This window comes from Eubalaena glacialis, chromosome 6 (genome assembly GCF_028564815.1).
Source record: "Eubalaena glacialis isolate mEubGla1 chromosome 6, mEubGla1.1.hap2.+ XY, whole genome shotgun sequence".
Taxonomy (NCBI): Eukaryota; Metazoa; Chordata; class Mammalia; order Artiodactyla; family Balaenidae; genus Eubalaena; species Eubalaena glacialis.
Genome location: NC_083721.1, coordinates 776,625 through 798,531, shown reverse-complemented (window position 1 = coordinate 798,531; position 21,907 = coordinate 776,625). Strand labels below are relative to the sequence as shown.

General features: G+C 54.6%; 1 protein-coding gene across 9 annotated transcripts in view; it reads left to right on the top strand.

The window, feature by feature from the left end:
* PCBP3 (poly(rC) binding protein 3) overlaps nt 1-21,907 on the top strand; it is a 212,933-nt gene that overhangs the window by 173,880 nt on the left and 17,146 nt on the right. For 7 of the 9 annotated variants that reach the window (XM_061192813.1, XM_061192810.1, XM_061192812.1 and 4 more), the window contains 7 exons: nt 11,541-11,695; nt 13,786-13,809; nt 14,953-14,985; nt 15,346-15,462; nt 16,300-16,431; nt 17,236-17,364; nt 20,473-20,547. In XM_061192813.1, the coding sequence (XP_061048796.1) occupies nt 11,541-11,695; nt 13,786-13,809; nt 14,953-14,985; nt 15,346-15,462; nt 16,300-16,431; nt 17,236-17,364; nt 20,473-20,547 (665 nt within the window). The remainder of the gene's footprint in view (nt 1-11,540; nt 11,696-13,785; nt 13,810-14,952; nt 14,986-15,345; nt 15,463-16,299; nt 16,432-17,235; nt 17,365-20,472; nt 20,548-21,907) is intronic. The other 2 variants (XM_061192815.1, XM_061192814.1) reach the window with 1 other exon arrangement.

Here is a 21,907-nt window from a genome sequence, read left to right as displayed (position 1 = left end):
GATGGGACAAGTGGCCTTGCAGGACACCACACCTGGCCGCAGGAGGGACATGTTCGTGGCACACAGGGTGTTCCCAAGGTGGACCATGCTCTGTGTAAAAAAACCAAAAGCCTAAAGAACTTAAAACAGTTGAAATCACAAAAAGTATATATTCCGACCAGAGTGAAACTGAACTAGAAATCAGTAATCAAAGGTAACTTAAAATTTTCCAAATACTTGAAGATCAAAACACGCACCTCTAAATAATGTGGTCAATGTGCTGTATCAAAGGAATTTAGGAAATATTTTGGAATATTGGGAAATAATAGAATATATATAATAAACGCACATCTCTAAATTGGTAGGAATCAAGGAAGTCAGTGCCTCTAGAGAAACCTATGGCATGAAATGCTAACATGAGAAAACATCTGCAAACAATTATCCAAGCTTTTACCTTAAGAAACTAAAAGAAAAGAAAAGGCAAGCAGAAGGGAGGAAATAACAAAACAAGACCAGAAACCAATGAAATTGAAAACAAACTCACTTTTCAAATTGGACCAACTCAGATGAAGAGAGGATGTGGAAGAGAGGGGCAGCTTGGTTGGCCGCGGTTCACTCTGCTTCCTGGTACTTTTCTGCATCCTTTGGTTGACCTCACAAGACATGTTCCTTCGTGAGTGTTTCCTCTGCCCTCTCCCGGGAACTGGGGGGTTTGCGAACCAGCCTGAGCCTGGGAGGGAGGAGGGTAAGGTCATGCAGCCTGGACCGAGGCAGGCAGTGATCTGTTCATTTCTGTAATTTTGTCATTTCAAGAATGCCGTGTAAGTGGAATCATCCAGCGTGTGACCTTTGGGGACTGGCTTTTTTCACTCAGCCTAATTCTCCGAGGTTCCTCCCGTTGCTGAGAGCATCAGCAGTTTGTTCCGCTTTGTGGCGGAGTAGGTGCCGCATGTGCGGTCCCCGTCGCGCTGCCCCTGGCAGGGATGCACCGTGACTGGCTAACCAACCACTGGAGGAAGGTGCTGCTTCCTGTTTTTGGCAATTACAAATAAAATCACAGCCTTTTGTGAGGGCATAAATTTTTATTGCTCTATAATAAACGCCCAGGGGTGCAACCACCAGGTCGAATGGTAGTTGCGTGTTTAATTTTTTAAGAAACTGCCAAACCGTCTTCCAAGTGAGCAGGCCACATACCCGCAGCATCCGAGTGGCCTGCCCGCTGCTCCGCATCCTCTCCGGGCTTGGTGTGGCCACTGCTGTTTATTTTGGCCGTTGTGACAAGTGAGCGATGGCCCCTCCTGTGGTGTTAATTTGCATTTCCCTGATGGCTAATGATACTGAACATCTATCTTCTCATGTGCTTGTTTGCCACCTGTCTATCCTCTTTGGTGAAATGTCCATGTCTTTTGCCCGTTTTCTAATTGGATTGTTTCGTTTTTACTGTTGAGTTTGATCATTATATATGCTTTAAACTAGTTCTGTGTCGGGTGTGTGGTTTGCAAATATTCTCTCCCGGTCTTGGCTTGTCTTTTCATCCTCTTAATATGTTTTTTGGCAAAGCACAGGTCTTTAGTTTTGACACATTTAATTTATCAGTTTTCCCTTTTGTATATCACGCTTTTAGTGTCAAGTCTAAGAATTCTGCCTTACCATGGACCCTTAGGATTTTTCCTTTTCTTTTCTGAAAGTTTCATTGCTTTACGTTTTACATTTAAGTCTGTGATCCTTTTTGAGTTAATTTTTATATAAGGTATAAAGTTTAGTTCAAAAAGTCCATTTTTGCCTACGGATGTCCAGTTGCTCCAGCACCATGTGTTGAAAAAAGCTGTCTTTCCTCCGTTGAACTGCTTTTAGATCTTTGTCAAAAATCAGTTGGGCATATTTGTGTGGGTCTGTTTCTGGATTCTGTATCTGCTCCATTGATTTTCTCCACCAACACCACATCCTTGATTACAGCAGCTGTATAATAAGTCTTGAAATTGGGGAGACCAGTTTCTTCTACTTTATTTTCCTTTGTCAGAATTGTTTTAGCTATTCTATTTCCTTTGCCTTTCCGTATAGATTTTACAATGATCTTGTCTGTATCTCTGAAATTCTTGCTGGAATTTTAATAGGAATTATGTTAAAGCTGTATGTCAACTTGGAGAGAACTGACATCTTTACTATGATGAGTCTTGCAATCTGTGTTCTGTCTCTCCATTTATTTAGATCTTTAATTTCTTTCAACATTTTGTAGTTCTCAGCATATAAGTCCTACACGTTTTGTTAGATTTACACCTAAGTAGTTCATGTCATCTGCAAATAGGGACAATTTTATCTTTTCCTCTCATTACCTTTCCTGCCTTTTTGCACTGACTGACCTCCCCCGACTGTGTGAGTAATGGCCGTGAAAGGAGAGATGTTGTGCCTTGTTCTAAAGGGAGAGGATTTAACCCTAAGTGTGATGTTGGACGAAGGTCTTTTGTACATGCTCTTTATCGAGTTGAGGAAGTTCCCTTCTATTCCTGTGTTTTTTCCTGAGAGTTTTTATCACGAGTGGGTGTTGAATTTTGCCAAGTGCCTTTCTGCACAATATAATCAAGTGATATCTTCTTTAGGTCTGTCAATATGATTGATTACACGAGTTGATTTTTAAATACTGCACCAGCCTTGCATCGCTGGAAGAATGGGCATAGTGTATAATTCTTATTATATACTGATGAATTCTATTTGCCAATGTTTTTAAAGGATTTTTGCACCAATATTCTTGAGGGCAGTTTTCTCCTTTTGTACTGTCTTTTGTACCATCTTTTGTACTGATTTTTTTATCAGGCTAATACTAGCTTCATCAAATGAATTGGAAACTATTTCTCTTCTCTTCCGTTTTCTGAAAGAGATTATGTAGAACTGGTATTAATTCTTCTTAAAACTGTTGGTAGAATCCTCTAGTGAAACCATCTGGATCTGGAGAATTTTTGTGGGGGAGTTTTAAGATTATGAACCCAGTTTCCTTAACAGTTATGTAGGGCTATTCAAATTATCAGTTTCATATTGGATGAGTTGTGGTAGTTTGTCTTTTTCAAAGAGTAGGTCAGTTTATCTAAGTCAATTTATTTGTGTAGAGTTGTTCTTAGTGTTCCTTTATTATCCCTTTGATGTATGCAAGGTTCTTAGCAATAGCTCCTGATTCATTCCTTATAATGATGTTTTGTCTTCTTTCTTTGTCAGTCGTCCTAGAAGTCTGTCAATTTTATTGACCTTTTCAAAGAATCCACTCTTTATTTTATTGATTTTCTCCGGTTTTTCTGTTTCCAATTTTAATTATTTCTGTCTTATTTCCTTCCTTCTGTTTGCTTGAATTTATTTTGTTCTTTTTCTAGATTCTTAAAATGAGAGCTTAGATTATTGGTTTGAGACTTTTTCTCTTTTCTGATATACGTATTTTGTGCTGTAAATTTCCCTCTAGGCAGTGCTTTAGTTGTGTTTTACAATTTTTGATATGTTGTATTTTTATTCGGGTATGTATTTTTATTCAGGTATACATTATACATTCAGGTCAACATATTTTTATAACCCTTGAGATTGCCTCTTTGACCCGAGGATTATTTAAATGGGTGTTGTTTTAGTTTCCGTGTGCTTGGAGATTTTTCTGTTATTTCTGTTACTGATTTCTAGTTTGATTCTTTTGTGATCTGAGAACACACCATATGATTTTGAGTCTTTTAAATTTGTTGAGGTTTGTTTTATGGCCAAGGATATGTTCTGCATTGGTATATATTCTGTGTGTGTTCTGCTGGTGTCAGATGTGCTATAAATGTTGACTAGGTCCAGTTAGTTGATTGATGGTGGTGTGAGTTCTATATCCCTGCTGATTTTCTGCCTAGCTGTTCTTTCAGTTGTTGAGACGGTGTTGAAATCTTCAGCTGTAATTGTGGATTTCTATATTTTTCCTTTCAGTTCTGTCAGTCTTCACATATTTTACTGTTCTAGTGTTTGATTCATACACTTTTAGGATTGCTTGCTGTTGCTTCTTCATGGGTTGACTCATCTTTATATAATGCCTCTCTCCATCTTTGATGATTTTCATTGCTCTGAAGTCAATATTATCTGATATTAATATAGCCACTCCTGCTTTCTTTTGATTAGTGGTTGTGTGACACATCTTTTCTGATGAGTTTATTTTCAGTCTGCTTACATCTTTCTATTTGAAGTGAATGAGTTTCTTATTGACAGCATATGGTTGAGTCATTTTTCTTAATCCACTCTGCCATTCTGTTTTTTTAATTGGTAAATTTAGACTATTTACATTTAATGTAATTATTGAGATGTTAGGGCTTAGGTTTGCCATTTCGTTTTTTGTTTTCTGTTTGTTCTCCTTATGTTTTGTTTCTCTGTTTCCTTATTTCCTGCCTTCCTGTGGGTTATTCAACATTTTTTTAATAATTCCATTTTAACTTATTGACAGTGTTTTTGAGTATCCCCTTTGTGCAACTTTTCAGTGTTGCCCAGATATTACCTTATATACATATAATGTAGGTGTTCTGCTCGTGAAAGGAGGCATTGCCTTCACTTCCTCACCGTTACCTCCCACGTCTGCCCTGCCCCCAACTCACTGCCTCCTCCCGATTTCTTTCACAAAAGGAGAAAAGCAGGCCTGGGGTTATGTGGTTGGTTGGTTCCTATTACTGGCAGCCTCCCAGAATTCCTAACAGATGGAGTGAGGGAAGAGTTGGGGTGGAGATTAGGACCAGTGGCTCCCAAACATGGCCTTGCTCAAAAGGAGTCTGGAGAACCTTAAATGCAGCTTCTAGGACCACCTGGGTCTCCTGAATCGGGCCCCGAGGGGTGGCACACACACACCTCGACTTCAGTGCCAAGGCCTCCATGCTCTGTCATTGTAAGACGGCCAGGTGAGCCCTAGGCTACCAACTGAGCCCTGGGATACCAGGTGCGGCAGCGTCTCCTTTCCCAGACTTGAATCTTGCAGGTACACCACCCTCCTGGGATGGGATGAACTGTGTAGCCACTGCCCTATGGGCAGTTCTGGGAGTTGGGGCAACAGTCCTTCTCAGAGCTCCCCCCAGGAGCACTCACAGCCCCCAAGTGCTGCTGCCTGAGGACTCAGCCTGGCCTGTGACTGACACCCAGACGGCTCCACATTGGATGGGGTTATCTCCCGCATGGGCCCAGTGCTCCTCCCGTTCCTCTGGCTCCTGTATCACCATAAGGATTTCTTGACAGGCCCGTCCCTCCCTCAGGAAGGTGCCCTGTTTACTTCTCTTTGTAGGACAGCACAGTGCCTGGAGCTTAGTAATTGCCCAGGAAATATTTCTTGAATTAACAAAGCTATTTATTACCAATTACCTACGAGGCAAATTTCAACCTGCGTCTTGCATTTATGTGTTCTTGTAGCAAAGAACAGGGGCGGGAGCAGCCAGCACTGGCTCTGGTACTGGTCTTTGACGCCCTGTCTCCTGTGCCCTATCCAAGAGGGCTGTGCCCTATCCAGCAGGGCTCTGCCCTATCCAGCAGGGCTGTGCCACAGCAGGGGGGGGCCGTGTGGCTTCACCAGGCAGGTGTCCCTGGAGGGGCCATCAGAGGCATTCTCAGGAGTCTTCCCGTTGGGGATGGCTGCTCCGCGGCAGGATAGTCCTCTGCAGGGACCAGGCATTTGGCATCACAGGTAACTTCACCCTCCTGCCAGCTTCCTAAATGCAGCTTCAGCAGTTTACCCAGAGCCACCCATTGATGCTGGCTTCTTAAATCCACCAAGAGTTTTTTTTTTTTTTTTTTTTAATTTATTTATGGCTGTGTTGGGTCTTCGTTTCTGTGCGAGGGCTTTCTCTAGATGCGGCAAGCGGGGGCCACTCTTCATCGCGTTGCGCGGGCCTCTCACTATCGTGGCCTCTCTTGTTGCGGAGCACAGGCTCCAGACGCGCAGGCTCAGTAGCTGTGGCTCACGGGCCCAGCTGCTCCGCGGCATGTGGGATCTTCCCAGACCAGGGCTCGAACCATTGTCCCCTGCATTGGCAGGCAGATTCTCAACCACTGCGCCACCAGGGAAGCCCCACCAGGAGTTTTAAGTGAAAAGTAAATGAGTGTATTTTACACACGTGGACAGAATCTGTACATGTGATGATTATAAAGTTCGCCTGTCAAATAGCCCTTATGTCTGCTTCCTGAATGTACCTTTCTCTCCTGCTTCCTCTTTGGACACCGCGAGGTGGTGGCTGGTAGGGGGCAGCAGAGTGCAGGCCGGAAAGCTCAGAGGCGCTGCGGGGCCAGCGGAGCGTACTCGTCAGGTGCAAGCACCCCCGCGACTGCCAGGGACGGCAGCACAGACGCCACGCCCTCTGTGTGTGTTTCCTGTGACTGGAGAAGAGTCCAGTCACGCAAGCCTGGGGTATGTTTAGAAATCGTCAGGATTCTGCCCTCCACCCCGTCCTGCCCAGATCTGAGGGGGGCACTGTCGACCGGGCTCGGCGGGGCTCCTCCAGACTCAGGCTGGTCTCTTTGGCGGGCGGGCCCCGCGGCCTGGACCGGCCGGGCAGCAAACGTGAGGCTCAATCTGCTTCCCCTAGTGTCACATCAGCCCGTTTTCCCTCCCAAGGGGATCGCAGTGCCGCCGGGAGACCCGCTCTCCCCGCCGCTCTCCTGGATCTTAGTCTCCCCACCAAAGTGCAAGCGGCAGGACTTGGAAATGGCCGCAGATACGTGTTGCTGGGCATGCCCCTCGGCTCTGAGTGTACACCCGTCTGTGGCCCCAACGTCCCTGAGGGAAGGACACGAGGTTTCATATAGACACAAGGGATTGCAGTGTCACAAAACCTGCCTCCATCCCCCCAGATCTCCCCAGCCTGGCATCCTGGGGCAGATGCCCTTGAAAACCAGGAGGCGCTCTTACACGTGGATGTAGCACGTGGCTGCTTCCGCCCTGCCTGGGCGTTGAGGCCAGCTCCCAGCCCTGGTTCCCCCGTTGACCTCAGTGCAGGACCCACACCAGGGCAGCCGGAGTCCTTCCTCGGGACGCCACAGACGTGGACTGAGTGTCCCTTCCCGGTGCTGGGCGACATCGGCCGGGCACACTGGGATTTGTGGCAGGGCGCCTGCAGGCTTTCTGCACGGGAGAGATCAGAGCAAACGTGAGACCTGGGTTGCGGGGGGGAGGGCTGCGGGTTCCCATCCCGGGCCTTGTCCCTGCGGCCACCCTTCCCTTAACTCTAGCCTCAGGCTTTGCGTCAGCTGGACGAGGTGACTCGTGTCCTCCAGCCGAGGAGCCGAGCAAAGCGGTCGAAATGGATTTGTGTCTCCCATGCACTGGAAGCGGGTGGTCGGATTTGGATGATTTCCTTATAGATGGGACTGAACCGAGGAGGGCACCCTGGCCACATGCAGGATCCCCCCCGCGGAATCAGGAAGAGCCGTGCGGCTCAGAGACGGGCCGGGCCTTCAGGTTCGTCTGAGGCAGCGCCTGGGTCTCCTCTACCCTTGGCTGGTGGCTGTTGGCTGTGCTGCCCCCGGAAGTGACCAGGCACCGCCGGCGCTCACTCTGTGACCCGCACGGGAAGCGCTCTCATTATGGTCACGCGGTGTCAGAGCTGCATTCCACTGCCTGGCCCTCGACCCAGAAACGACGACAGTTATACAACCAGGGGACACGGACACTGATGTCATCGTTGTGACTGTGCAGCCTGTGTTCAGGAAGCAAGAGGAAGGTCGAGCGTGTTCAGTGGAGACGTGGATGACACAGAGAAGGACGCGGGCCGGGCTTCTGGGGGTGACACTGCAGCGTCCGAGATGCCAAGTGCGCTGGATGGTCAGCAGCAGAGCGGCCCATCCAGTGAGTCAGAGGAGAAATGGCACCTCACGGAGTGAGACACAGGGACGGAGGGCAGAGCCTGACATGCCTGCAGGTGGAGGCCCTCCCTGCGTGGGGGCGGGAGCAGAATATATACTCGAGAAAACAATGGCTGCAGTTTTCCGAATTTGATGAAAATTCTAAGACTGCAGATCCAAGAAGTTCAATGAAGCCCCAAGAACAAAAACACAAGGCACAGCATAATAACATAATTGCTCAGAACCAGTGATTAAGAGAAACACCTTTAAATATGCTAGAGAAAAGCAGGTTACGTTCAGAGGACAAAGGGGAGACTGCCATAGACCCCTCCGGACACACAGTGCGGTGAGGAGGGAAGGGCAGCACGGCCCACCTGGAATTCTGCACCAGGTGAGACAGCCTTCAAAAGAAGGTGACTGTCCAGACACACCCAAAGCTGAGAGAAGGCGTCACCAGCAGACCTGCCCTACACAAATATTAAGGGAAATTCTTACGGTAGAAGAAAAATGATAGCAGAGCTACATGGTTCAGCATGAAAGACTCTTTTATTATCATCCAGATCCCTTTAGAAGAGAAGGGACTGTTTACATTTTAAAAATAAAGTACTGTAGGATCTATAACATAGGTGGAACTAAAATGTGTGGCAGTAACAGGGCAAAGGCCAAGAGGAGAAAGGAGAACACCCTGCTGTCGGGTTGTCCTGCACCCGTCAGGCGGCGAGGCCGCAGCTCACGGGATGAGTCAGGTTAGAGGTCTGTGCCTAAGCCCTGAAGCCACTGCCTGGGTGACAAAACCCAGAGTGGAGACTAGTAAGTGAACGAAGGAGACAAGGTGGAATCACAAAGTGTATGCAGTTAATCCAAAATGTGGCAGAGGAAAAATAGACACGGGGGAACGAAGAACAGATGGTGAAAGCAGAAAACAAATAGTGGAATGATAGACCTAAACTCAACCATATCAACAATCACTGTGAATAGTCCTAACACCCCCAATTAAAAGGCAGATTGTCGAAAAAGATTAAAAAGTTTCTTGTAGGCAACTATATGTTGCCTAATAAATTAAATAAATTAAAAATAAGAGATGGAAGAAGAGACACCATGCTAACACTAACCAGTAGTAAGGTCGGGTGTCTGTATTAATGTCAAAGTAAATTTCAGAGTCAAGAATATTAGCAGAGATAAAGAAGGATCTTTCATAATGGTAAAGGGGTCAATTCATCCACAGAACATAACAATGCTAGATGTTACGATGCTAACAATGGAGCTTAAAATACATGGAGCAAAAAAAGATAGAACTGCAAGAGAAACAGACAAATCCACAATCACAGTCAGAGACGTCAGCATCCCTACTCAATATTGGGATAAGCGGACAGAAAAGCATGCCCAGCCATCTTGCTCTACTGACATCTGTAGAACATCCCACCCAGTCACACAAGATAGACAACGTTCTGGTCCATAAGCAATTCTCAATCGATTTAAAATATCTCAAGTATTACAAAATATGCTGTCTAACTGTAATGGAATTAAATTTGAAATCAACAGAAGAAAGCTATCTAGAAAATCTCCAAATATTTGAAAACTCGATAACACACTTCAAAATATCCCATGAATCAAAAAAGAAATCAAAAGAGAAATTAAGTCTTTTGAAATGAGTGGACAGAAAGCACAAATACAGAAATGTGTGGGATGCAGCGAAAGCCACGTGTAGAGAGAAGTTTATAGAACTGAACATTGTATCAGGCCAAAAGTAAGATTTTAAACCCATGCCACCAGCTTCTTCCTCAAGACACTAGAAAAGAGGAATAAATCGCGGACCCTGCCCCCGTGTGTCAGGATTTGGTAGCAAATGGGGTGGGTCGGAGAAGGGGTCATCGTGCCAGGTCTTGGGCCTGAGCAGAACACGGAGATGACAGCCCATCTCCGCGCACGTGGACTGGGGACGTCCGCCAGAAATCAGGGCGCCCAGGGAGTGGGGTGCAGGGTGAGATCTAGGCTCAGGCGCGTCTGAGGATGGTGTCAGCACAGAGAGGCATTTGAACCACGGACTAGACGGGCTTCCGGGGGTGCGGGGGAGGCAAGAAGGGGGGGCCTCCTGCCAGGCCCCATCGGGGGACCATGTCTGCTTCTCCCCTTCCTCTCATCAAGTGGAGTAAAATACATTAAATCCCCAGCATGAGGAGGACAGATGGAGGGGTCCTCGCTGGCGAGAGGGGTCTGCCGGTTTCTGGACACCAAGTGTGGGGAGGAGTGAGTCACAGGAAGAGGTTTTTCCTGTTGAACTGGCCGCCTGGCGTGGTGCGGACGGCTGTACCCACAGGAGTGCAGCTGCTGCTTCCTGCAGAGCATCCCTGGCCGCCACAGAGGTGGGAAGCAGGCCCAGCACACTTGGAGTGGCCTCTGATGGGAGGTGTCCCGGGTCCTGGCGGGATGGCCAGAGGACGCCCCCACCTTCCCGGCGCCCCTCGCCTGCCGTCTCAGGGTGGGTTCTTCAGGGTCAGGGGTACTGAGTCCGGTTGACCTGAACAGCCCCTGGGGCTGCTTCTGTGCCCAGGGTCCACGGAGGCCTGGGATGCCCACTCGTGGCCACGTGAAGCAGGCCGGCGCTCACTGGCCCGTGTGACTGATGGCGGCTGACAGCCTGCAGCCTGGAGCACCCCTGGCGCTCGCTGACCCACTTTCTCCACAGTGGGCTGGAAACATTTACATAACAGATGGCCCCAGACCCTGGAGGAGATGTTTCTAATTAAAAAGGAGGCGTGGCATCCCCGCCTGGACCCCCCGCCGTCCGGTTCATCGGTGCAGGCACCTTAGCCTTGGCGTGCACCCTGAGCTTAGGAAGGGCTTCGCAGGGCTGCTGCAGGGTGTCTGCGTAGCAGGGAGCCGTGTCTATTTGGTGCCACTCCGATCATTTGAACTCGGACCTGGACCCTGTGCGGACCTTGGGCGGGGGCCTCTCGGCTCTGTCCTCCACACAGTCAGGCTGAGTCACCGGCACGCGCACCTCGCTCTCCAACCGTCCTTCAGGTCCGCTACTGTGACCATTCCTTGCCTGTAAATCTTAAAACGGAGCCTCAATGTTGCGTGGAGGGCGAAGTGCTGAACCGATACACTGCAGAAATTATACAATAAGCGGACCCGTGATATGGGATGTAAAGCATTTTCTGAAAACTTTATAAAGGGGGACACTCAGCTGTTTGGCAGTTTAGTTAATAGAGACTGAATCCACTTTAGAATGAGAATAACTAAGGAATCTCCTCTAGACATAAAGGGAACACGGATCTGTAATCTCCTCGCTTTTTAAGGGTGAAGGGGAGGATTCTGGCACCAATGTGGTGGGAAATGGGCAGATCCAAGGTGACAGCAGGGCAGACGCTCCCCAGACTCACGGGGGTCCCCAGGCTTGCTGGTCACCCCTTTTCCCCTCCAGCAGCTGAGGGAGCTGGTCCGGTGTCCCTCATCACAGAGGTGACACTGAGGCCCAGGACCATGCGTTAGTCAGCAGTGAGGCCAGGTCACTCGCTGGCGGGCTTTCCCTGAGGCCCATCCCCCCTGCCATGTACCCCAGGCCCCCACAGGTGCCACACCGTGGGTCCCGGGGCCAGCCCTTCCTCGTGCTGACTGGGGTGCCCAGGAAGCCTCTGCCTTTCCCCAGCAGCGATGCTGAAGGCGGCAGCCCACCGACCCACCCGCCTGCCCAGGCCCGGTCGTACAGGCCCGGTCACCTGACGTGTGCCTTCCCTTGCCAGGTGACGCCATCTGGGCCCCATCTGTCCTTCCTCACGGCGCCCTCGGCACCTTGAGCCACCACCCCCAGCTACATTTTGGAAGAAAGATGGAGTCCAAGGTCTCAGAAGGTGGCCTGAACGTGACGCTGACCATCCGCCTGCTGATGCACGGAAAGGTATGCGGGCGGGAGAGGGGAGGGGAGGCACGCAGGGGTCTTTGTTTCATATTAGGCTTTTTCAATTCTAAGCAATCTCCGACTTACAAAGCAGCTGCAGCACCATCCAGATTACGTTTCTCCCAGAACCTTTCGAGACTGAGCTGCCCGCCTGCTGCCCCATCCCCTTTGCCCTAGTGTGTATTTTCTACATGTGAGGGCGTTCTCCTCCACACTCAACTGATGCACTCGTGCCGGCCAGGTGGCTAGGGCCCCACTCAAGTGCACCGGCCATCCCAGGGCTGCCCTTCAGACAGGCGCTCCCCACGCTTCCTTTGCCTTCTGCTTTGAAAGCGAAGTTCCCACCCAGTTCTTCTGTAGAAAGAGTGTCCCTCACTTTGGCTTTTTCTGACGTTTCCTCACCGTTGGCAGGAGTGTCACAGAAGCTTTCCTATCAGGTAGTCCAGATTTCAGGGTGTCGCTTGGTGGGGGGCACCTGCTGGGCATCTCCCCAACTCCTCTTCCACAGTCATCAGGGCGTCTTTGCTGGCGGGTCCTTAGGTGCTGCGTGAACGTCCTGTGTGCCACCCTTGCTTCATTCGTGGCTTCCTGGACGCAGGGTTTGCTGTTTTGCTCGCATCACCCCCCATGCTGTCCCCACGCTGTCCCCACACTGTCATTATTGATTTTGATGCTCACATTGTCCCTGACTTGGCCGTGGTCGCCCCACCGAGCTGGCCCGCGTCCTTCTGGGGGGACCACCGTTCTGACTGCACGTCCTCTCTGCACACCGCTGTCGCTCCTCCTTACTTTCCCGCTGGTCCTGGAATCAGCCGTTTCTCTAGAGAACCTGACTCCCTTGAGTGGAGGATGGTGGGATGGCGTTAGAGCCCAGAGGTGGGCACGTGGGGTGCTCACGGCTTTTGGGCTGCTGTGGGCCCCAGACAGAGCTAGGGAATATGTGTTTGTGTGTGTGTGTGCGGGTGTGGGTGTGTGTAGAATCATACACACCTGTGTCTGCGCACATTTGCGCACTATTTATTTCCATAGTTATCTCTAAATTGGGCTCCGAGTTCACACCCCCTATTCCAGTCCAATAGCACAGGGTTCATCCTGGCTCCTCTGTCTGGTGTTTGTACCATGAAAAACCCAGGGGACGGCAGGGGCTGGCATAGTGCCTGGGGCACTGCTCTCCCTAGATTTCCGGAAACTGATGCTCACACCTACAGCCTCCCTTTCCGTGATGGAGGGATGCTGACCGCCTTTCCCGCTCCCAGGGTGGGTGGCATTTGGTCAAGGTTGTCAGAAGCTGGGTGTGTACCGTGGAGGACAGTCTGAGGTCAGATGCACGGCCCCCCCTCCAACAGCTGCTGCCACAGCAAGTACCAAACCCTGCCTCTGGGAGGTGAGGCGCCCTGGCTGCCGGAGGGGCCACCACCCCGTGCCCAGCTGCCCTTTGCTGCCACAGCCCCTGCTGCACACGCGCCCTCCTGGCCTCGCAGAACTGAGGCTTTTCCCAGGACACTGTGATCGCTGAGGGCTTCACTGTAATAAGGAAGATGAGTTTGATTGTGGAAGCTGCTCTCTGCAGCTAGAAGCAGGCTGGCCCCGCCTCCCTGAGGTGCCGTGGCGGAGCCTTGTGGGTCTATCCCAGGCTGGGAGGTGCTGTGACAGGCAGTCCTGGCCGGGAGCGCGTCTGAACCATTGCGGGCCCCAGGCTTTAGAACCATGGCGGTGTGCTCAAGAGTTTTTCAGTGTTCTACCTTTTTTAAAAAAAGTCAAATAGCAATAGCAGCGCTAAATTTTTATACATCACAAAATCATTGGGGGAGATTTTATCTTTCATCCATTTCTTGCAGGGTTTCCTTGAGGGCTTAAGTGCACAGGTGATACCTGTTGGCATGTCTGTCTGGACAACAGCTGGCCATTCTCTTTCTCTTTGTCTGTCTGTCCGTCAGAGGCAGGGCAGCCTGCCTGCCCGCTCCCTCCTGGCCGCCCAGCCTCCCTCCCGCACTCACGACTCGGAAGGCGGATGCGCTCGCGGCGCCTGTCGCGGGCGTTTCGCTCCTCCTGCTCTATGACATCATCTTTCTGTGATTCTTTTCCTACAGGAAGTTGGCAGCATCATCGGGAAGGTAATTATTTTTTTTATTTTTATTTTTTTGGCTGCCTTGGGTCTCCGTAGCTACGCGCGGGCTTTCTCTAGTTGCGGTGAGCGGTGGCTTCTCTTGTTGCAGGGCACGGGCTCTAGGCGTGCAGGCTTCAGTAGTTGCAGCACGTGGGCTCAGTAGTTGTGGCTCGCGGGCTCTAGAGCGCAGGATCAGTGGTTGTGGCGCACGGGCTTAGTTGCTCCGCGGCATGTGGGATCTTCCCGGACCAGGGCTCGAACCGTTGTCCCCTGCATTGGCAGGCGGATTCTTAACCACTGCGCCACCAGGGAAGTCCCAGGAAGGTAATTATTGAGTGAACTCTGCCTCTACCGGGGTATCTCAGAGGGACAGTGAGGTCTGGAGCACCCTTGTGCAGGGCGGTGAGCCGCACACGGTGTGTGCCAGGTGAGCAGTGAGGATCCCACTGGAATCCTGCCCCGTCGCCTTCAGGCTGCACCCCCATGAGGCTGGTCGCAGAGCTTCCCGTTCTCCAGCCCTGTGTGAGCTGGGGAGTCATCCCCCGAGGCAGCCCCGCCGCCCATCTGCCCTGGTGGCCAGTCCTTCTTCCCGGGTTTGAGAGCTCAGTACCAGTTCCCACGTGCACTCCTGGGAGCAGTCTCCCACCTCCGGCCTGAGTGGTGGTGAGTCCATTCTCAAAGAAACGTTCCCCTGGGGAAAGTGAGCACTGGTTTGGAAGCTGGGTGCGTGTAGGAGAGAGGTGGGCCAGGACCCCGCACCCCCATTCCTTGCGACCGTCTTTGACTTCGCTGGTTCCTCATGGTCCCTGAATGGTGGGGGAGCCCGCGGAGCTCAGAGTCAGGCTTCTTTTCACAAGTTCCTCGTGGGATCACCCGAGGGCCTGGTCCCCGCTTTGCCGGCTGTGAGGCTGGGGGACGGGTGCAAACCCGCCCCGTGGAGCAGGTGCCCAGGCCAAGCGTGGAGCCGCATCGGGTCCCAGGGGCCAGATCTGCCCAGCCCACAGCCTGTGCCCTGGGCGAGGTGGCGGGCGGGCCAGGGAGTCACGCATGTCGGGCTCAGAGCCCACCTTCGAGGGCTGGGGCGCCCGGCCTCCCGTGCCTGTGGTGGAAGCCCAAGTGACCCCCTCCCTTGTCTGAACCTCTGTTCCAGAAAGGAGAGACCGTGAAGAAGATGCGTGAAGAGGTGAGTTGGCGCCCTGAGCCGCGTGCTGTTTCTGGGAGGGCGGGAGGGAGGAGGCCAGGGCCTCCTAGCAGCTCTGCGCCCAGCCCCATGCGGCCAGGACCCGCCGGGAGCCCCGCATGGCAGGGATGTGAGCGAGGGGTGGCCATGCGGAGCCCCGAAGCGCACACCAGCAGTTCAGGTGCCCTCCCGGTCACGACCGGGTCACAGCCAGTACAGTAGGACAGGACCGGCCATCGGTGCTGAGGCTCGGGCGCCACCAGCTTGCAGGAGTCCCCGGTGGTCAGTAGGCCCTAGGATCCAGCCCACTGCCGGCCCCAAGGCTTTAATCCAGTTTCTGGGGTCTGCGTACCTCCCTCCCAGAGCGGGGCAAGGATCAACATCTCGGAAGGAAACTGCCCAGAAAGAATCGTGACCATCACGGGCCCGACAGACGCCATCTTCAAGGCCTTTGCCATGATCGCCTACAAGTTTGAGGAGGTAAGGGGCGCCCCTGGGAAGCCCTGTCCCAGAAGAGGGGACGTCTCAGCCCCTCTGCCTCCTCTGCCTCCCCGGGGACTGCCCCCTCCGGTCCATCTGGTGACAGGCCAGGGTCCCTCCTCCCCCAAGGCCCCCCTCCCTCACTGAGCGGTCCCTCGGGGCCTGCCCCCAGAGCACGAGTCCTCAGGGAAGGCCTGGCGCCGGCAGTGAAGCGACCACGTCCAGGCCTCAGCCCTGTCCACAGCAGCTGACCCCCAGTGTGTTTAGCTTGGCTCAGATGTGGACGGACAAAGGGAGACCCAGGCCCGGGAAATCTACACGCATTTATGTGTCTGTGCACTTTTGTGTACGTCTGTCAGAGTTCAACCTTAAGATTTTTATGTGTTTCTGATATTTTTGAAATTGCTAAAAGTTATCTGGAGATGCATTTGGTGTCTTTACTTGAAGGGTGATCAAGCTGGGGAGTAAGCCCTTCTGTCAAATGGATCACCCTCTGTCCAAGCCCCTCTCTGCCCGCCAGGCCTTAGGGACAGAGGTCAGACCCTGAGTCCAGGCACCCTGGGGGTCTGCGCCCCACCCTGCGGCAGCAGCGCGACTGCCCAGACGTGCACGTCTGGGGGTCCCCTTGTGTTCTCCAGCCGCGCCCCCTCGTCCCCTGAGCCTGGCCTGGCCTCGCAGCCCCTGTGACCAGCCCAGCCCGGCCACCGTGTCCTCCCGCTGTTCACCCTCAGCCGTTTGCCATCGTGCTTCTGCCTCCCCCTCGTCCTCGTCTCCCCCACCCCCGACAGGGAGCCTGCTAGGCTCTCGCGGCCGACGCACGTGCCTCTCCCGCCCCAGGACATCAATAGCTGCATGAGCAACAGCCCAGCCACCAGCAAGCCCCCGGTGACGCTGAGGTTGGTGGTGCCCGCCAGCCAGTGCGGGTCCCTGATCGGCAAAGGCGGCTCCAAGATCAAGGAGATCAGGGAGGTAACGAGCCCTCCCCGCCCGGGAGCCGAGCACCGGGCGGGTCAGGATGTCCCTAGGGCAGAGCACTAGCCGGGTCCCTGCAGAGCCTGCAGCACAGAGCTTGCAGCAGGGGAGGGACGAGCCACAGGGCAGAGTGACCGTGGGAGCCCCCGCTGTGGGCGTCACGCAGAGGAGCCCAGGCCTGACTCCCGGGACGCGGCCGTGGCACCCCCCCACCCAGTCCTGGGCTCCAGGGCCCGGGCTCTGCCCCCCGGGCGGCTGCTGCTCCCACTGCCGGGCCCCGTTTCCTGAGAGTCGCTGAGCCGTCCCAGCTGCGGTGGGGCTTGCCTGAGGTGCCCACCTTACCTTCACAAGCTCGTCTCCCAAGGAAAGCCCGAGGCCTTCCCTTCCCCAAAGGATGGCAGTCCCCAGGCTTGATTCCTTCCAGGAAAGACGGCCGCACGCTTTAGGCCCCATGACTGGGATCCATCTTTCTCTGTGACCTCAAACTCCACAGAGAGAGAGAATTCCGCATATTTGAAAAAAAAACTCTGTGTCCTGAGATGCCGCTCCCGCACCCAGCGTCGCCCGCCCTGCTCCAGGTCCGCGGTGCCCTGGCAGCGGCGGGCTGAGCTGGATGGGGCTGCCCCGGGGGCTCCAGACGGAGCGTGCAGAGGGAGGGCATGCGGGGGTGACCTGGGGCAGCGTCGGGGGGTGTCCCAAGGCGTGCTGTGCCCTCGACGCCGCCGGGGGCACCCAGGAAGTGCTGCTGCAGTGCACACTGCCCCCCTCGGTGGGGCCCCTTCCAACGTCTGGTCTCTCCAGTCCACAGGTGCCCAGGTCCAGGTGGCCGGGGACATGCTGCCCAACTCCACGGAGCGGGCAGTGACCATCTCGGGGACCCCCGACGCCATCATCCAGTGTGTCAAGCAAATCTGTGTGGTCATGCTGGAGGTACAGTCTGTCCACAAGTCCAGGGCTCCTCGCCAGCCTGCCCCTCGCTCCGTGCCGGCTGGGGCTTCTGAGCGTTGGAGGCCTCGGGGCCCTGAGGATTCATGTGGTCAGGGTCACGTGAGGGCGGGCCTCAGGGACGGCCTGAGTGAGAGCTGTGCTGGGGTGCAGGCTCCATGGGAGGGCAGCCGCCGGCTCCTGCCACCTCGGGTGGGTCGGTCATCTTCACTGGGGATCTGGGGAGAGAACGGAGAACATGGGGGGCATGAGCCCCTCCCCTCATTTCTGGAGTTGGATCAAGAGTTAGTAGTCTATGGTATGAGGGGCGTTCAGCAAAGGGTCAGTCCTTAAAAGTGGTGCAGGTGTGCCCTGGGGCCAGGTCTGGGCTGGAGATGCAGATGGAGTGAAGAGGCCCACGCCATGGACAGGACCCCACTGCATGGGACCAGCCTGCGGGCATCAGAGACGCCGCCGAGGTACAATGGGCAGGACTTAGGGAAAGCACACAAAAATGCCCCAACTGTGAAGACAGAAAGAAGTAAACAAAAGGATTAACCAAAGGAGAAGCAAGGAAGGCACAGCTGAGCAGGAAAAACCTCTCTTGAAAATCTGAGGGAAAAAAACCCAAGATTTAAGTTTCAATCAATACCCAAACTGCTGCAAGATTAATTGAAACTATCAATAATAGTTGCTGGTCTTTCTTAAGCGAAAATGAAGTCATCGTGCCTCAAACAAAAGGTTTCAATACCTGTGCTGGTGGCCCGGCCACCTGGGCCCTCCTCCCCCCATGCCCGAAGCCCTTGACGGAGGGTCTGCCTGAGGTGACAGCAGTCTCCCCCAGGAATTAGCCTCGGGGGTGGGGGGCAGCGGTGCGTTCTCCCTCTTTTGTACTTGACTTGGTGTTAAAGCACCATGTCCAACTCCTTAGAAAAAAATTTGTATCGTTATTTTCCTGAAGTATGATATTGGGAAATCAAAAATATTTTTCTAGGTATTTTGTTCTGAAGCTTTCCCCACACGCTGGTCACGGTGAGGATGAGTGTTCTCTTCAGTCCCGGCGCTGGGACCGCGAGGGGCCGTGAGGGTGGGTAGCGAGCAGGGCCCGGCACCCCTAGTGTGGCAGATGCCCAAGCGGCCTGGTGGGCGGCAGTGCCCGGGCGAGGCAGGGTGGCGTGAACCGCTCCAGGAGGGACGCTGCCTCCGATGTCCCCGACGAGGTCAGAACAGGACATGTGGGCTCCTCAGGACCCCTCCCACGTGGCCTTGCTTGTGCCACGTTTGTGGTCAGACGTGACCCCACAGGAGAGCTTGACCCCATTGGCTGTGGGGCGCTGGTGCTCCCAGGGCCGTGAAATGGCGAACGCTGAAGCACACGGGCAGGCGTGATCGGTCCTCAAGGGACGGGGACGAGACCTCCTGCCGTTGGTGTCACGAAGCCCCCGGAGGCCGGAGCAGCCACTTATGGGGGAGGAAGCGTCACCGCAGCTAGGAGCCCCTGGTCCGATGTTAAATGAAGAGTGACTGGAGTTTCGGGCTCTGGGGTGGGGGGCTCCGCCCATGAAATCACTACCGAAGGAGGGAGGGGCTGCTCGAGGTGTGGCAGGTCGGTGGAGAACGCGAGGGTCGGGGCTGCAGCCCTGGGTGGGGGGCGTGTGCTCAGAAGGCCTCCCTCCACCAGAGGTCAGCTCGAAGGGAACTGGGCGTCATGGCCATCAGGGCCAGCGGATGGCGGGCACTGCTGTCGGCGGGGTTGGAGTGCACCACGGAGCAAGGTGACAGTTGAGGCTGAGAAGCGGGGAGCCCACCCCCCAGCTCAGGGATGGAGTGGGGGCAGCAGCTGGACGAGTCCTCCTTTCGCAGCGGAAACGGCCACTCAGGGTAGTCACGCTTCCTGCACGGTGACCCCTAATCGCCCCGAGACCACAGAGAGCCCGGCTGCAGAGGCACCTGGACACGACCTCAGACGAGCTGGAGACGGGAGGACGGGAGCCCAGCGTCACCCACACGCGGCCAGCACACGGGCCCTCGAAGCAGCCCCTCTTGCTCTCCACAAGGTCACACAGCAGGCCAAGGTCACACAACGTGTCAAGGTCATGCAGAACATCCAAGGTCACACAGCAGGCCAAGGTCACATGGTGTGTTCCAGGTCACACAGCAGGCCAAGGTCACACTGTTCAAGGTCACACAGCACACATCCAAGGTCACACAGTGTGTTCAAGGGCATGCAGCATGGACAAGGTCGCATGGTGTGGCCTGGACTGCAGGGTTGAAGCTGCCAACCCCTCTGCTGTCCCCACCTCCCTGTGTGTGTCTTGTGTTGGGTCACTCTGAGGTCACACCGCCTGGTGGCTGGGCCTGGGTGGGCAATGGCCTCAGGAACTCCCAGCAAAGACAGGCTGCCCTGGTCCCTGAGCTCTGTCTCTGGCTGGTGGTGCTGCTGACTCAGGACTCCCGACAACAGCCCGGGCCCAGCCCTGTGGACTTTGCTCCCAGGGAAGACGGTCACCCAGGCAAGGGGACAGGGGAGGGCCTGATGGCTTCTGACCAAGGGGTCAGGTTGACATCATCAGAATCTGGCCGACTTCTGGTGCTTGAGAATATCGTTCACCCCAAGATATGACTCCTATACTTTTGGACACAGAATAATGAAAGGAAATTGTAGCAGATTGCATCACAACTGTGGACTATTTCAGTTGGACTCTAAGGTGCATTAAATGATGGCTCTTCTTTTAAATAGTAAAGTTGGATGTTTCTAACTTTCCTGTGACGATGTCGACTGAACATCAGCCCAGGCCACGCGAAGCCCCGGCACTGGCACCGAGTCCCCGGGGGCTCTTTCCCGAGGACTGAAGGAGGGGGCGCGCCCCTCTCAGAACGCGGCGCCTGTGCTGGCGCCTGGGGAGGGTCGCGTGCGCGGGCAGGGGCGCGTCCGCCCGCCTCACCCGTCACCCGCCGCCTCCTGCTGGGGCTGTGTGTAGGGCCGTGGTCCCTGGAGGACCTGGGGGCTGGGGAGGGCGGGGCGGCGCGGTGGGGCTCGGAAGGAGGCCTCATGACTGCCAGGCTGCGAAGCTGCTCTAACGCTCTCTCTCCCTCTCCTGTCCCTTTTCCTAGTCCCCACCGAAAGGTGCCACCATTCCCTACCGCCCAAAGCCCGCCTCCACCCCTGTCATTTTTGCAGGTGGTCAGGTAAGAGCCGACCCGCTCTCGGCCTCCACTGCCAACCTCAGCCTTTTACTGCAGCCCCCGCCGCTGCCCGTTAGTGCACTCAGGTTTTCTCCCTTCTCACGTGCACGTGTCCCCCACGCACGCTGGACGCAGAGCTCTCCCGGCCCGCAGCCGGCCCTGGGGTGGACGCGGGCCACCGCGAGAGAGACGCCGGGCAGCGTCCGCAGACAGAAAGGGCCGAGGCAGACGCCCTGTGGAGTCTGGGCCCAGGAGGACTCTGGTCCGGGCTCAGGCCTGCTCAGCCGGGCAGCGCCGCCCGAGTCTAGCTTCCTGGTGTTTTTAGGAAGCTCAGAGGCAGGAAGGACCGGGAGCGTTACCAGGGGTTTTATGACTCCTGGTTGAGGCAACTACGACTGTTAAGAACTGGCCCCATCTCCCCTGAAATACACGTTGCCAACTTCCCACACACGAGTTTCCCCCAGGAGCACGTGAGGGACGAGACAAGGATGAAGGAGAGGCCAGCTGGGCGTCCCGTTACAGGGACGACCCTCTCTCTCCTCCCTGCCCCACGCTGGCTGCAGGCCCCGCAGGCCGGCCATGGCCACTTCACACACCTGCTGTTTTGGTGGGTGCCCCTGAGCTTTCTCTCCCGCCAGGGAGGGCCTGGAAACCAGGGGTCATGGGGATTTCTGTCTGAGGCCAGTGGTTGGCTTAGCGGGACCTGGAGGGGCCGACAGGGGGGCCGTGCCCTGTCTTCTGCCCTTGGGCACCGGGCTCAGAGGCGTCCGCCAGGAGCTCGCTTTGTCCCTTCACAGCAGGGTCACGGCAGCCGCGGTCGAGGGACTTTGAAAAGGCCAGGCCAGTGTGCCAGGAGAAGCTCTGCGTCCAGGCGGCAGTGCTGTGTGCCTTGTTCAAGGGAGAGTTAAGACAGAGACTTCCCAGATGACCCAGGACGGGAGGGCCTGGAAAAGAGGAAAAGAGGCAAATACAAACTCTCCACGTTTTTCTCTGCTCTGTAAGGGAGCCTCGTCCGGTTTCTCTCCCGCTGAGCCCATGAGGTGAGGGCAGGGTCTGAGCTCCTGCGGCAGCGTTTGTGGCAAATCCCCGGGGGGAGGGGGGCAGCGGCTCCAGCGGCCCCTGTGGTTCAGGGCAGCCGCAGACGGCCCGCCTCGTTCAGAGCTCCTTTCCTGCCGCACGTCCGTGATCAGCGGCGGGTTAGTTACCTGCGTGGCCTCAGCCCCAACATTCAAGCAAGCCCACGAAGATTCCACATGGAGAAGTGCGGGCTTTATTCAGAGGGGAGGCATGTTAACACGATCCAGAGCCTGGCAGCCTCCCGGGCCCAGCCCAGCCCCGGCCGGCAAAGCAGGGCGTCACCCAC